This window comes from Polyodon spathula, chromosome 9 (assembly GCF_017654505.1).
Source record: "Polyodon spathula isolate WHYD16114869_AA chromosome 9, ASM1765450v1, whole genome shotgun sequence".
Lineage (NCBI taxonomy): Eukaryota > Metazoa > Chordata > Actinopteri > Acipenseriformes > Polyodontidae > Polyodon > Polyodon spathula.
The window spans coordinates 51,083,644-51,097,660 of NC_054542.1; the positions used below are offsets into that span (position 1 = coordinate 51,083,644).

A 14,017-nucleotide genomic window follows, 5' to 3' on the forward strand; every position below is an offset into this window, starting at 1 on the left:
AAGCCAGGTGTACCTTTCACCGACAGTTCTGTCTGTTAGTGAAGTTACCATTTCAGGATAAACTCTATGAAGAATTGCATCCTTGCTTCAGGTCTCTGCTCGTGTTCTTATGTGTCAGTAGAATTGCATCCTTGCTTCAGGTCTCTGCTCGTGTTCTTATGTGTCAGTAGAATTGCATCCTTGCTTCAGGTCTCTGCTCGTGTTCTTATGTGTCAGTAGAATTGCATCCTTGCTTCAGGTCTCTGCTCGTGTTCTTATGTGTCAGTAGAATTGCATCCTTGCTTCAGGTCTCTGCTCGTGTTCTTATGTGTCAGTAGAATTGCATCCTTGCTTCAGGTCTCTGCTCGTGTTCTTATGTGTCAGTAGAATTGCATCCTTGCTTCAGGTCTCTGCTCGTGTTCTTATGTGTCAGTAGAATTGCATCCTTGCTTCAGGTCTCTGCTCGTGTTCTTATGTGTCAGTAGAATTGCATCCTTGCTTCAGGTCTCTGCTCGTGTTCTTATGTGTCAGTAGAATTGCATCCTTGCTTCAGGTCTCTGCTCGTGTTCTTATGTGTCAGTAGAATTGCATCCTTGCTTCAGGTCTCTGCTCGTGTTCTTATGTGTCAGTAGAATTGCATCCTTGCTTCAGGTCTCTGCTCGTGTTCTTATGTGTCAGTAGAATTGCATCCTTGCTTCAGGTCTCTGCTCGTGCATCCTTGCTTCAGGTCTCTCTGCTCGTGAATTTTATGTGTCAGTAGAATTGCATCCTTGCTTCAGGTCTCTGCTCGTGTTCTTATGTGTCAGTAGAATTGCATCCTTGCTTCAGGTCTCTGCTCGTGTTCTTATGTGTCAGTAGAATTGCATCCTTGCTTCAGGTCTCTGCTCGTGTTCTTATGTGTCAGTAGAATTGCATCCTTGCTTCAGGTCTCTGCTCGTGTTCTTATGTGTCAGTAGAATTGCATCCTTGCTTCAGGTCTCTGCTCGTGTTCTTATGTGTCAGTAGAATTGCATCCTTGCTTCAGGTCTCTGCTCGTGTTCTTATGTGTCAGTTTTTTGTTTTTCAGGACTGTGAGTTTGACCCCACACAGTATAAGACAGTAATCGAATGTGAGAAGCCCAACAATGATCTGAACAGGTTCCGGGGTTACATGTAAGTATTGCTTGAAGTGCGATCAGCCCTTGCTTTGCTTGTGTTGCATCCAGTGGTCACTTAATGACTACATTATCAGTCTCGGCCCCAAATCATGTGTTCTGCTAATGGAACTAAAGTACCCTACCAATGCCAGCTCCACAGAACTGCTTAACTGTGAATCCAGCTCTGGCAATGAGGAATTATGTAATGAGTCTGATCTGGAAATCCTATTAGAGTCAAATCCCTTGTTTAAATGATTGCCATTTATATTGGGGTTTGATGGAAGCCAGGTGTCTGGTGCCTCCTCTTAGCCTTTGGTTGCCAGGATACTGCGGAGTGCGGCCCTGGCTTGTGCAGAGCAGTTTGTCACTGATGTGTTTTATTACATTAGGAACACAGGCACCAGGGCTAATCAGGTCACTTTGTGTCTTAAAGTGCCTCAGTCGATGGCTGTGCAGCTCACTTAATACCCAAGTGCTTCAGCCTACCAACCAGCCCAGATGTTTAACCATGCTGACCAGGTTAAAAAAACAAAAAAGACTTTGTAAAAGGATGAACTGTGAAGAGACATGCACTGCTACTGTGTTGTATAATACGCTGAGATCAGCCTGCCTTTGCACTGTTGGAATAGTGAATATTATTGTATAATACGTTGAGAGCAGCCTGCCTTTGCACTGTTGGAATAGTGAATATTATTGTATAATACGCTGAGAGCAGCCTGCCTTTGCACTGTTTGAATAGTGAATATTATTGTATAATACGCTGAGATCAGCCTGCCTTTGCACTGTTGGAATAGTGAATATTATTGTATAATACGCTGAGATCAGCCTGCCTTTGCACTGTTGGAATAGTGAATATTATTGTATAATACGCTGACGTCAGCCTGCCTTTGCACTGTTGGAATAGTGAATATTATTGTATAATACGCTGACGTCAGCCTGCCTTTGCACTGTTGGAATAGTGAATATTATTGTATAATACGCTGAGGTCAGCCTGCCTTTGCACTGTTGGAATAGTGAATATTATTGTATAATACGCTGAGGTCAGCCTGCCTTTGCACTGTTGGAATAGTGAATATTATTGTATAATACGCTGAGATCAGCCTGCCTTTGCACTGTTGGAACAGTGAATATTATTGTATAATACGCTGAGATCAGCCTGCCTTTGCACTGTTGGAATAGTGAATATTATTGAAAGCGTATTGTGCAAAGGGGTTCTGCTGTACCTGATTTGTAGTGTTGTTTGTTTGTAGGATACACCGAAGTGGAAGGAGAGACGGGCTTTGCAAGGAGAACCTGTTACTGCGAGGATGCACGATAAGAAACACGGAGGAAGCCGTAGGGATCGTCATTTATGCAGGTGTGGAACCACTGCAGGCCAGCGATACCCTTTGCCACTCGTCTGAACCCTGTAATGCCCAAGCATTTTAAAAGAAGAAAACTACTTCATGGAATTAGATTCCGTTTCTTGTACAAAACACTGTTTTCATATGATGTGCTGCATATGAACAATTCTGTCTTGAGGCAGAATTTAAAGAATAATAATAATAGTGATTATAATAATAATAATAATAATAATAATAATAATATAGATGAGAGCATCACACGAGATACAGGAATGGGCATTACAGGGTTAAAGAGTTAAAGTGTTTCTGATTTTCATGATAATGATTTGTATTGATTGAAGTGCAGCGGATGATAGTGATTTATATTGATTGAAATGTAGCTGTACAGAAGTAACCCTCACATGGAAGGTCCTGCTTGTTTCCAATTCATGTACTCCTGTTGCTTCTACTTTTGTTACACTGGATTTCTTTCTTGACATCTTTCATGTTTAAAATTGGTCTTTTTTAATGTTTCATTTCTTTCTGTTGCCATCCAGGAACTGTTTAATTTGTACTTTTTAAACAGAATTGTAAGGTTTTTTTGGCCTGGTATATTAATTGTTTGAAAGTTATTCACTGGGGCGGATTGTTTATTTGTGTTCTCCAGGTCATGAAACCAAAGCCATGTTGAATAACAACGGACCTCGTTACAAACGCAGCAAGCTGGAAAGACAGATGAATGTACATGTGTTTTGGTGTGTCATCATACTTTTGGTCATGTGCCTCTTTGCTGCCGTTGGTAAGTTACAAGCAATTTGAGTCAATGTTCATGTGCAGAGGTGTCTGATTATTCTAAGAACTGTCATCTGTTCTCCCTGCTCAAACTGTGCACAATTATAAGAGGGACCCCACATATGACATATTAAGTTATTAGAAGAGGGACCCTACACATGACAAATTCGGTGATTTAGAAGAGGAGGGACCCTACACATGACACATTCAGTGATTAGAAGAGGAGAGGCCCTACACATGACACATTCAAAGTAGTGTTATTTGTTACCTTTGGCACTGTGCTGTGAGTTCTGTGCACTGGATGACCTCTGCCCAGGATAAGATCACTGGCATTGTGACACATCCTTAATGGTGAGCAGGCAGATACACACTGTACTGCACTTTACATACAAACTTATCCATTGTTATTTATAACAGATCTTTCTGATATAGAAATGAATTGATGATTTTGTTTTGGTCTGTTTTTTTAAATGTTCAGGGCACGGACTGTGGGTGTGGCAGTATGGAGAGCACCGACCTGTTTTTGATGTTCCGAGCCCAGAAGGACCTGCCCTATCACCAGCGTTATCTGCAGTATACCTCTTCTTAACTATGATCATCATCTTTCAGGTGAAATAGCTTTATTATTATTATTATTATTATTATTTATTATTATTATTATTATTATTATTATTATTATTCCAAATCATTCTTCTTATTTGCAGGTATTGATTCCCATCTCTCTCTACGTCTCCATTGAAATTGTAAAAATCTGCCAAGTGTACTTTATTCATCAAGACTTGGATCTGTATGACGAGGAGACAGACTCCCACCTGCAGTGCCGGGCGCTGAACATCACCGAGGATCTGGGACAAATGCAGTACATCTTCTCTGACAAGACCGGCACCCTCACAGAGAACAAGATGGTCTTCCGAAGGTGCACCGTGATGGGAGAGGAGTACTCCCACGATGCAAATGGTGAGTCTGGATTTCACAATGGGGGAGGGTTGTACAATGGAGGCAGAGTCCCGCTTCCGACCCCAACCTGCAACCCGTTGCAGCACTGTCTTCTTACCTGCGGCCCGACCCGCTTTAATAAGACCCGTAACCCGACCCAAACCTACACGTGTTTGTCCTTTACCTACTGCGTGCGTTGACTGACCCTCTCACACTCAAACATTCACACACAGATATCTCTACCATTCTCCACAGATTGAGTTTATACAATAGACTATACAAAACGGTTCGTTTTAATCGTTCCCGGGAACGTTTGGAGCGTTCACGCTGAAGGGCAAATGCTCCGAACTCAAGTGTTGCCAAGTGTTCGTTTTTCAGATTTCCAAGCTACATTTGTTGCCAGATTGATCCCCTTCATATCAGCTGTGAACAGAATCTTTTTTTGAAACGTGTGCTTGTCAGACGTGATGACTTCAGAATCTGTTTAGACAGTTTTCAGCAGATGTTGCATCCTGAATTGTAAAGAGGATGCACAGATGGAGCTTCAGTCTGTGGAAGAGAGCGACTAGATTACTATCAGGGGCGGGACAGCTAGCTTAATAAACCAGGAGGAAATGGAAACAGCTACAGGACAGGCAGATGTTACCATGAAAACATACATTGAGAATAAAACAACCACCAGCAAATGCAGTAACAATGCAGTGGAAATGAAAATTCGAAAGGATGTGTTTGTCAAGGGCACACACAGGTCTGTTGCGTTATATCGGTGTGCTGCTGCAGCTGCAGGCACATCTGTTCTACTGCCGTGGTGCTCTCCAGATTAATCTCTGAAAGAGCGCTGCCAAGACTAGACCAACACAGAGCTACCTCAAACCGGTTCAAAATCACCAGAAACAATCCTGTGAGCTTCCTGTCATTGTCTCCTCAGCGAGAAGGATAGCCACATACCAAGAGGCTGACTCTGAAGAGGAGGAGTGTACCTCCAAAGTGGGGACCCTGCCCAGACGGGACAGCGTGACGAGCCATCACAGTGTCAAAGGCATGCATCGCTCACAGAGCACCAAGTCCCACCGGAGGACAGGCAGCAGAGCTGAGGCAAAGAGGGCCAGCATCCTCTCCAAGCACACTGCGTTCAGCAGCCCAATGGTGAGTGCTGGCACTGGGGGAGTGGGAGAATGGGGTTCATGACTCTACACTGTTACTATACAAGCCTTACAAGTATTACACATGATGAGCTTGACCTCTGTAACACTGTATAGTACAGTACAGTAGGGCTCACTTGCTGACCTAGTCTTGCACATGATGAGCTTGTCAGATTGCTGCCCATTTAAAAGCCTTATGCATATTTTGTGTCCTGGTTTCACTAGGAGAAAGACATCACCCCTGACCCAAAATTGTTTGACAAGGTTAATGAATGTTCCAGCCAGTTATACTTGATGAGAAGCCAGGGGCAGCCTATGAACCACCTCGCCTCTGAACTGTCTGACATTATCGATTTCTTCATCGCCTTAACAATTTGCAATACAGTCGTGGTCTCTTCACCGAATCAGCCAAGACACAAGGTCAGTTCAACCCATGGTTGCTTTATTCTGATGCGGTTTCCATGTTCCAAAACAACGCTGAACTGAGCTGAAAAAAAACCTTTCCAGAAGAATGTTCTATTGGAGCAACGCCATTAATATAGAACACAGCTAACCTTCATCAAGCCAAAGCTAGAAAGCAGTTAAGCATGGGAGCTGGGGCTTCCAGCTTTTTTTTTATAAAAAAGTAACATTTCTAAAAAAACAATGAATTTACAGTAACATCGCATACAATTTATACTGCAATTTAAGTTACAGTACTGAAAAAAAAACATTCACTGTACAGTTGTGTACTGTACTGTATTTAAATGGCGTTTCAAGCATCCAAACAAACCTACAGTAATAAGTTATAAACACAGAGAAGTTGGAGTGTGCGTGTGACTGCTGCATGCGGTATTCTGTATTAGAATCAGTGTGTTCCAGCGCTGACCGACCACTCACTGAGAGTGATGGATAAACGGGTGCAGACTGGACTGACGGCACCAACATATATCTGCTTGGAGGTGAATTCCACACTGGGCTCTCCTGCTTCTAGTCTCTGAAGCCATTATTAATGCATGCTGCTTCTGTTTTGCATAATATTATTGATTTGTTTCTTTATTTTTCCCAAGGTCCGTGTCAGGTTGGAGCTGAAGTCTCCGGTGAAGACCATCGAAGACTTTATCCGCCGCTTCACTCCCAGCCGCTTGACTGGGTCGAACAGCAGCAGTTCCTCCAGTCTGGTAACCAACAGATCGACGCACAAGACGTGCTCCAGCCTCCTCTCTTCTCCCTCCGCAGAGAGCACTCTGATGGGACTGGAGGAGGAGCTGGGCCCGGCGCCCCGAAGTCAGGCCGGTCCGGCCAGCCCTCCGGGGGGAGACGGGGAGCTGCGCTACGAGGCAGAGTCCCCGGACGAAGCAGCTCTCGTCTATGCAGCCAGAGCCTACAACTGCGCGCTGGTGGGGAGGCTGCCTGAGCAGGTGACTGTGGAGCTGCCACACCTGGGCGAGCTGACCTTTGAACTCCTGCACACCCTGGGCTTCGACGCGACCAGGAAGAGGATGTCGGTGGTGGTGAGGCACCCGCTGACCGGCGAGATCGTCGTTTACACCAAAGGAGCCGATTCCGCTCTCATGGATCTCACCAGGCCCAGCTCCACAGGTAGGCTGGGATACTCTGCTGTGCACAGCGACGGACAAAGGGTGAGCATCAGCGCCAATCTTAGGATTGAGACCTCACTAAAATATATAGAAAACTACAGAGCAGTATGTAATTCAATATGTTAATGTTGTGAAGTGGACTTGGGTGCAATCAGATCATATTGTCTTTTTTTAAGAAGGTCTGTGGTGGCCATGTAGATATCTGTTAACTGAGGGAATTATCCTGGGGGCGGGAACTGCCAACTTTAATACAGTATTAAACATGATCTTATCTGGAAGTGATTCCTTCTATTAAACAAGGAGAACCTTAGTGTGTGCGTCTGAACATCCACACACCGCCCTTGCACACGTTTGCGTCATTGTTTTCGTTAAAATGATTGTCTATTAGGGCTGTATGAAGCTCCACAGACACTTAAACACCTACTTCAAATACTCAAGCTGTGCACTTTCATCATACTTTTCTGTTGTAAGATTCAGTGGATCTGAATTAGACAGAGTTCTGTGATGGGTGTTGACAGCATTAGTTTACGGGTCGGCTGCTCGATAGGGAGTTGTCCATACCAGATCTCTATACAGCTCTGCAGTGTCGCTGTCAGTCCCAGACCTCTATACAGCTCTGCAGTGTCGCTGTCAGTCCCAGACCTCTATACAGCTCTGCAGTGTCGCTGTCAGCCCCAGACCTCTATACAGCTCTGCAGTGTCGCTGTCAGCCCCAGACCTCTATACAGCTCTGCAGTGTCGCTGTCAGCCCCAGACCTCTATACAGCTCTGCAGTGTCGCTGTCAGCCCCAGACCTCTGTACAGCTCTGCAGTGTCGCTGTCAGCCCCAGACCTCTATACAGCTCTGCAGTGTCGCTGTCAGTCCCAGACCTCTATACAGCTCTGCAGTGTCGCTGTCAGTCCCAGACCTCTATACAGCTCTGCAGTGTCGCTGTCAGTCCCAGACCTCTATACAGCTCTGCAGTGTCGCTGTCAGTCCCAGACCTCTATACAGCTCTGCAGTGTCGCTGTCAGTCCCAGACCTCTATATAGCTCTGCAGTGTGCGCTGTCAGTCCCAGACCTCTATACAGCTCTGCAGTGTTGAGGTGAAGTTCTGTCCTGGGTGTAACCTTGGTAGTGTAGGAAAAAATAACCATCTGAGCAGGGAGCTGGGATTTCCTGTTTTTTTTTAAATGACGTCATTCATGTGGCAGTGGTATAAATGTTCCAGTCATTTCTCTAAACTAAGTGTGAAAAGATTCCTCTGTATTTTATTGTGTGTGTGTGTGTGTGTGTGTGTGTGTGTGTGTGTCCTATATATATATATATATATAGATAGATAGATAGATAGATAGATAGATATATATATATATATATATATATATATATATATATATATATATATATATATATAGATATATATATAGGGTTATATAAATAATCTATATATCTATATATCTATATATATAAGTCTGTCGCTGTACGCTGGCTGTATCAACCACTGTAGCCATTGGGGGATTTTTGATAACATGCCTTGTTTTCTGTAGGTATTTTTCCCCACATGTACATAGATGGATGGATATTAATCCCACACATATTTCAAATAACTACGTTTAAACAATTACAAACAGTCATGCCCTGGATAATATACCAACTATAGGCACTGGGGGGATTCTGGATAAAAGGCCTAATCTTTGCTTCATTTTTTTCCCCCACAAACAGCCCACATATATCTTTAAATCTCAAATATATTTTTAAATAGCACTACCCCGTCATTTAAGTGGTATAAGGTGTTTCTGGAGGGAATGAGTACGTCTTTGTATTCACTCTTATGTAAACACACTTGAGCCTGCAAGCAGGAAGCTGAAGAGACGGGACACCTTGGCAAGGAGAGGCTAGTTCATTTACATCAGCATGCAGAGCAAGTAATACACACACACATTAACTAACAAGAAAGAGACAGAACTGAATGCAGAGCAAGTAATACACACACACATTAACTAACAAGAAAGAGACAGAACTGAATGCAGAGCAAGCAATACACACACACATTAACTAACAGGAAAGAGACAGAACTGAATGCAGAGCAAGTAATACACACACATTAACAAGAAAGAGACAGAACTGAATACAGAGCAAGCAATACACACACACATTAACTAACAAGAAAGAGACAGAACTGAATGCAGAGCAAGCAATACACACACACGTTAACTAACAAGAAAGAGACAGAACTGAATGCAGAGCAAGCAATACACACACACATTAACTAACAGGAAAGAGACAGAACTGAATGCAGAGCAAGTAATACACACACATTAACAAGAAAGACAGAACTGAATACAGAGCAAGCAATACACACACACGTTAACTAACAAGAAAGAGACAGAACTGAATGCAGAGCAAGTAATACACACACACATTAACTAACAAGAAAGAGACAGAACTGAATGCAGAGCAAGCAATACACACACACATTAACTAACAGGAAAGAGACAGAACTGAATGCAGAGCAAGTAATACACACACACATTAACTAACAAGAAAGAGACAGAACTGAATGCAGAGCAAGCAATACACACACACATTAACTAACAAGAAAGAGACAGAACTGAATGCAGAGCAAGCAATACACACACACATTAACTAACAAGAAAGAGACAGAACTGAATGCAGAGCAAGCAATACACACACACATTAACTAACAAGAAAGAGACAGAACTGAATGCAGAGCAAGCAATACACACACACATTAACTAACAAGAAAGAGACAGAACTGAATGCAGAGCAAGCAATACACACACACATTAACTAACAAGAAAGAGACAGAACTGAATGCAGAGCAAGCAATACACACACACATTAACTAACAAGAAAGAGACAGAACTGAATGCAGAGCAAGTAATACACACACACATTAACTAACAAGAAAGAGACAGAACTGAATACAGAGCAAGCAATACACACACACATTAACTAACAAGAAAGAGACAGAACTGAATGCAGAGCAAGCAATACACACACACATTAACTAACAAGAAAGAGACAGAACTGAATGCAGAGCAAGCAATACACACACACATTAACTAACAAGAAAGAGACAGAACTGAATGCAGAGCAAGTAATACACACACATTAACTAACAGGATTTATTTACTGTATTGAATGCTTGTAGGAGCATTTTTATCCATTATAATCAAATTTCACATGACGATATAAGTTTGTTTACATCAGCATGCAGAGCAAGTAATACACACACATTAACTAACAAAAAAGAGACAGAACTGAATGCAGGGCAAGTGATACACACACACACATTAACTAACAAGAAAGAGACAGAACTGAATGCAGAGCAAGCAATACACACACACATTAACTAACAAGAAAGAGACAGAACTGAATGCAGAGCAAGCAATACACACACACATTAACTAACAAGAAAGAGACAGAACTGAATGCAGAGCAAGCAATACACACACACACACTAACAGGAAAGAGACAGAACTGAATGCAGAGCAAGCAATACACACACACGTTAACTAACAGGAAAGAGACAGAACTGAATGCAGAGCAAGTAATACACACACACATTAACTAACAAGAAAGAGACAGAACTGAATGCAGAGCAAGTAATACACACACACATTAACTAACAGGAAAGAGACAGAACTGAATGCAGAGCAAGCAATACACACACACATTAACTAACAAGAAAGAGACAGAACTGAATGCAGAGCAAGTAATACACACACACATTAACTAACAAGAAAGAGACAGAACTGAATGCAGAGCAAGCAATACACACACACGCTAACTAACAAGAAAGAGACAGAACTGAATGCAGAGCAATAATACACACAAATTTCACTGTATTGGGGTACGCTATGCTTGTAGGAGCATTTTTATCCATTATAATCAAATTTCACATGACGATATAAGTTTGTTTACATCAGCATGCAGAGCAAGTAATACACACACATTAACTAACAAAAAAGAGACAGAACTGAATGCAGGGCAAGTGATACACACACACACATTAACTAACAAGAGAGAGACAGAACTGAATGCAGAGCAAGTAATACACACACACATTAACTAACAAGAAAGAGACAGAACTGAATGCAGAGCAAGCAATACACACACACATTAACTAACAAGAAAGAGACAGAACTGAATGCAGAGCAAGCAATACACACACACATTAACTAACAAGAAAGAGACAGAACTGAATGCAGAGCAAGTAATACACACACACATTAACTAACAAGAAAGAGACAGAACTGAATGCAGAGCAAGCAATACACACACACATTAACTAACAAGAAAGAGACAGAACTGAATGCAGAGCAAGTAATACACACACACATTAACTAACAAGAAAGAGACAGAACTGAATGCAGAGCAAGTAATACACACACACATTAACTAACAAGAGAGAGACAGAACTGAATGCAGAGCAAGCAATACACACACACATTAACTAACAAGAAAGAGACAGAACTGAATGCAGAGCAAGTAATACACACACACATTAACTAACAAGAAAGAGACAGAACTGAATGCAGAGCAAGCAATACACACACACATTAACTAACAAGAAAGAGACAGAACTGAATGCAGAGCAAGTAATACACACACACATTAACTAACAAGAGAGAGACAGAACTGAATGCAGAGCAAGTAATACACACACACATTAACTAACAAGAAAGAGACAGAACTGAATGCAGAGCAAGCAATACACACACACATTAACTAACAAGAAAGAGACAGAACTGAATGCAGAGCAAGCAATACACACACACATTAACTAACAAGAAAGAGACAGAACTGAATACAGAGCAAGCAATACACACACATTAACTAACAGGATTTATTTACTGTATTGGGGTACGCTATGCTTGTAGGAGCATTTTTATCCATTATAATCAAATTTCACATGACGATATAAGTTCATTTTAAACAGCTGAATCACTATATGTAAACAGGGTTTTTATCAGATTAGCTGAGCCATACAGTCACACTTCCTATTAAACAATTCAACCACAACATCAGTATTCTAAGAACAAAACTCAAAAGAGAACTGCTTTTAACAGCGCTAACTTCTGAAGGTCTGATGCATACAGCTGGCAGTCCTGTTTAGTTTTACAGTGCAATGAACTACATACAAATTGTGGTATTATCTTTTAAAGACGTGGCTTTAAATGAGTCCGCATTCTCTGGAGTGCCACTTATGATTTGTGTGAGACTAATATGATTGGTTCTTTTCTTCTAGATGAGAACAGTGGCAAACACCAAAGAAAGATTCTGAATAAAACCCAGAATTACCTAAACCTCTATGCTGCTGACGGCCTTCGGACTCTCTGTATTGCCAAAAGGGTAAGCCTCCAACGTTCAGCTCTTAAACAGCTTGAGAGACCGTCTTTATATTCAGAGCTCTGAAACTCCTAGAACAACTCCCATCACTGTGATCCTGTTACCAAGTGATTGTCATTTCTAGCGCTTGTGATTCAGAAGGAGATGGCGTTGTATTGTCTTTGGCATGCAGTGCTTCTCAGTCACATTTGTTTTGACCTTTTACACATATGATAAAGACCACATTTGGTTTATTTCACAACTGCTTTGATGTTACTTGGTTACTATGGTGTCCTGGAATATGTGAAGGTCCACTTGAAGGAGTTATTTTAGAAACAGAAGAAATACATTTTCATCAAAACCTTTTGATAAAGCCTCATTTTATCAGGGCACTATATTGCCTTTTCACAAATGTCCCACTCTCCTGTGAATGTTAGGACTATAGTGGAGACATCTGGATGTTTGACTGATTTTTGAGGCTTAGTTCGTTTTTGAATTTCAATAGAAAATAAAGCAACTTAAAGCACCAAAAAAGAATAACCCTGTGTCGTATCCTTCAGGTATTAAATAAAGAAGAATATGCATGTTGGTTAAAAAGTCATCTGGAAGCAGAAATACATTTTCATCAAAACCTTTTGATAGAGCCTCATTTTATCAGGGCACTATATTGCCTTTTCACAAATGTCCCACTCTCCTGTGAATGTTAGGACTATAGGAGACATCTGGATGTTTGACTGATTTTTGAGGCTTAGCGTTTTTGAATTTCAATAGAAAATAAAGCAACTTAAAGCACCAAAAAAGAATAACCCTGTGTCGTATCCTTCAGGTATTAAATAAAGAAGAATATGCATGTTGGCTGAAAGTCAAAAGAATCTGCATCTTTTAGGTGAGAGCACACTCTGAGTCGGCTCTGCGATTGGAGAAGAATCTGCATCTTTTAGGTGAGCACACTCTGAACACAGCGCTGATATAAAAGAATCTGCATCTTTTAGGTGAGCACACTGAACACAGTGCTGATGTAAAAGAATCTGCATCTTTTAGGTGAGCACGCTCTGAGCACAGCGCTGATATAAAAGAATCTGCATCTTTTATGTGAGCACACTCTGAACACAGCGCTGATATAAAAGAATCTGCATCTTTTATGTGAGCACGCTCTGAGCACAGCACTGATATAAAAGAATCTGCATTTTTTAGGTGAGCACACTCTGAGCACAGCACTGATATAAAAGAATCTGCATTTTTTAGGTGAGCACACTCTGAACACAGCGCTGATATAAAAGAATCTGCATCTTTTAGGTGAGCACACTCTGAACACAGCGCTGATATAAAAGAATCTGCATCTTTTAGGTGAGCACACTCTGAACACAGCGCTGATATAAAAGAATCTGCATCTTTTAGGTGAGCACACTCTGAACACAGCGCTGATATAAAAGAATCTGCATCTTTTAGGTGAGCACACTCTGAACACAGCGCTGATATAAAAGAATCTGCATCTTTTAGGTGAGCACGCTCTGAACACAGCGCTGATATAAAAGAATCTGCATTTTTTAGGTGAGCACGCTCTGAACACAGCGCTGATATAAAAGAATCTGCATCTTTTAGGTGAGCACACTCCGAACACAGCGCTGATATAAAAGAATCTGCATCTTTTAGGTGAGCACACTCTGAACACAGCGCTGATATAAAAGAATCTGCATCTTTTAGGTGAGCACACTCTGAACACAGCGCTGGTGTAATGCTAGGTTACTAAGATGGGATGGTTTGGAGAGGTTTTCTTATATCTAAACTTTTAATT

At 41.7% G+C, this 14,017-nt stretch overlaps 1 protein-coding gene across 1 annotated transcript in view; it reads left to right on the forward strand.

Annotated features, from left to right (window-relative positions):
* The window catches only part of LOC121321019 (phospholipid-transporting ATPase VA-like), a 58,113-nt gene that overhangs the window by 26,839 nt on the left and 17,257 nt on the right, over positions 1–14,017 (forward strand). Inside the window, exons 3-13 of the mRNA XM_041259916.1 lie at positions 1,046–1,131; positions 2,366–2,472; positions 3,105–3,236; positions 3,708–3,838; positions 3,934–4,186; positions 5,094–5,311; positions 5,533–5,727; positions 6,357–6,888; positions 12,143–12,246; positions 12,783–12,860; positions 13,121–13,163. Coding sequence (XP_041115850.1) covers positions 1,046–1,131; positions 2,366–2,472; positions 3,105–3,236; positions 3,708–3,838; positions 3,934–4,186; positions 5,094–5,311; positions 5,533–5,727; positions 6,357–6,888; positions 12,143–12,246; positions 12,783–12,860; positions 13,121–13,163 — 1,879 coding nt within the window. The remainder of the gene's footprint in view (positions 1–1,045; positions 1,132–2,365; positions 2,473–3,104; positions 3,237–3,707; positions 3,839–3,933; positions 4,187–5,093; positions 5,312–5,532; positions 5,728–6,356; positions 6,889–12,142; positions 12,247–12,782; positions 12,861–13,120; positions 13,164–14,017) is intronic.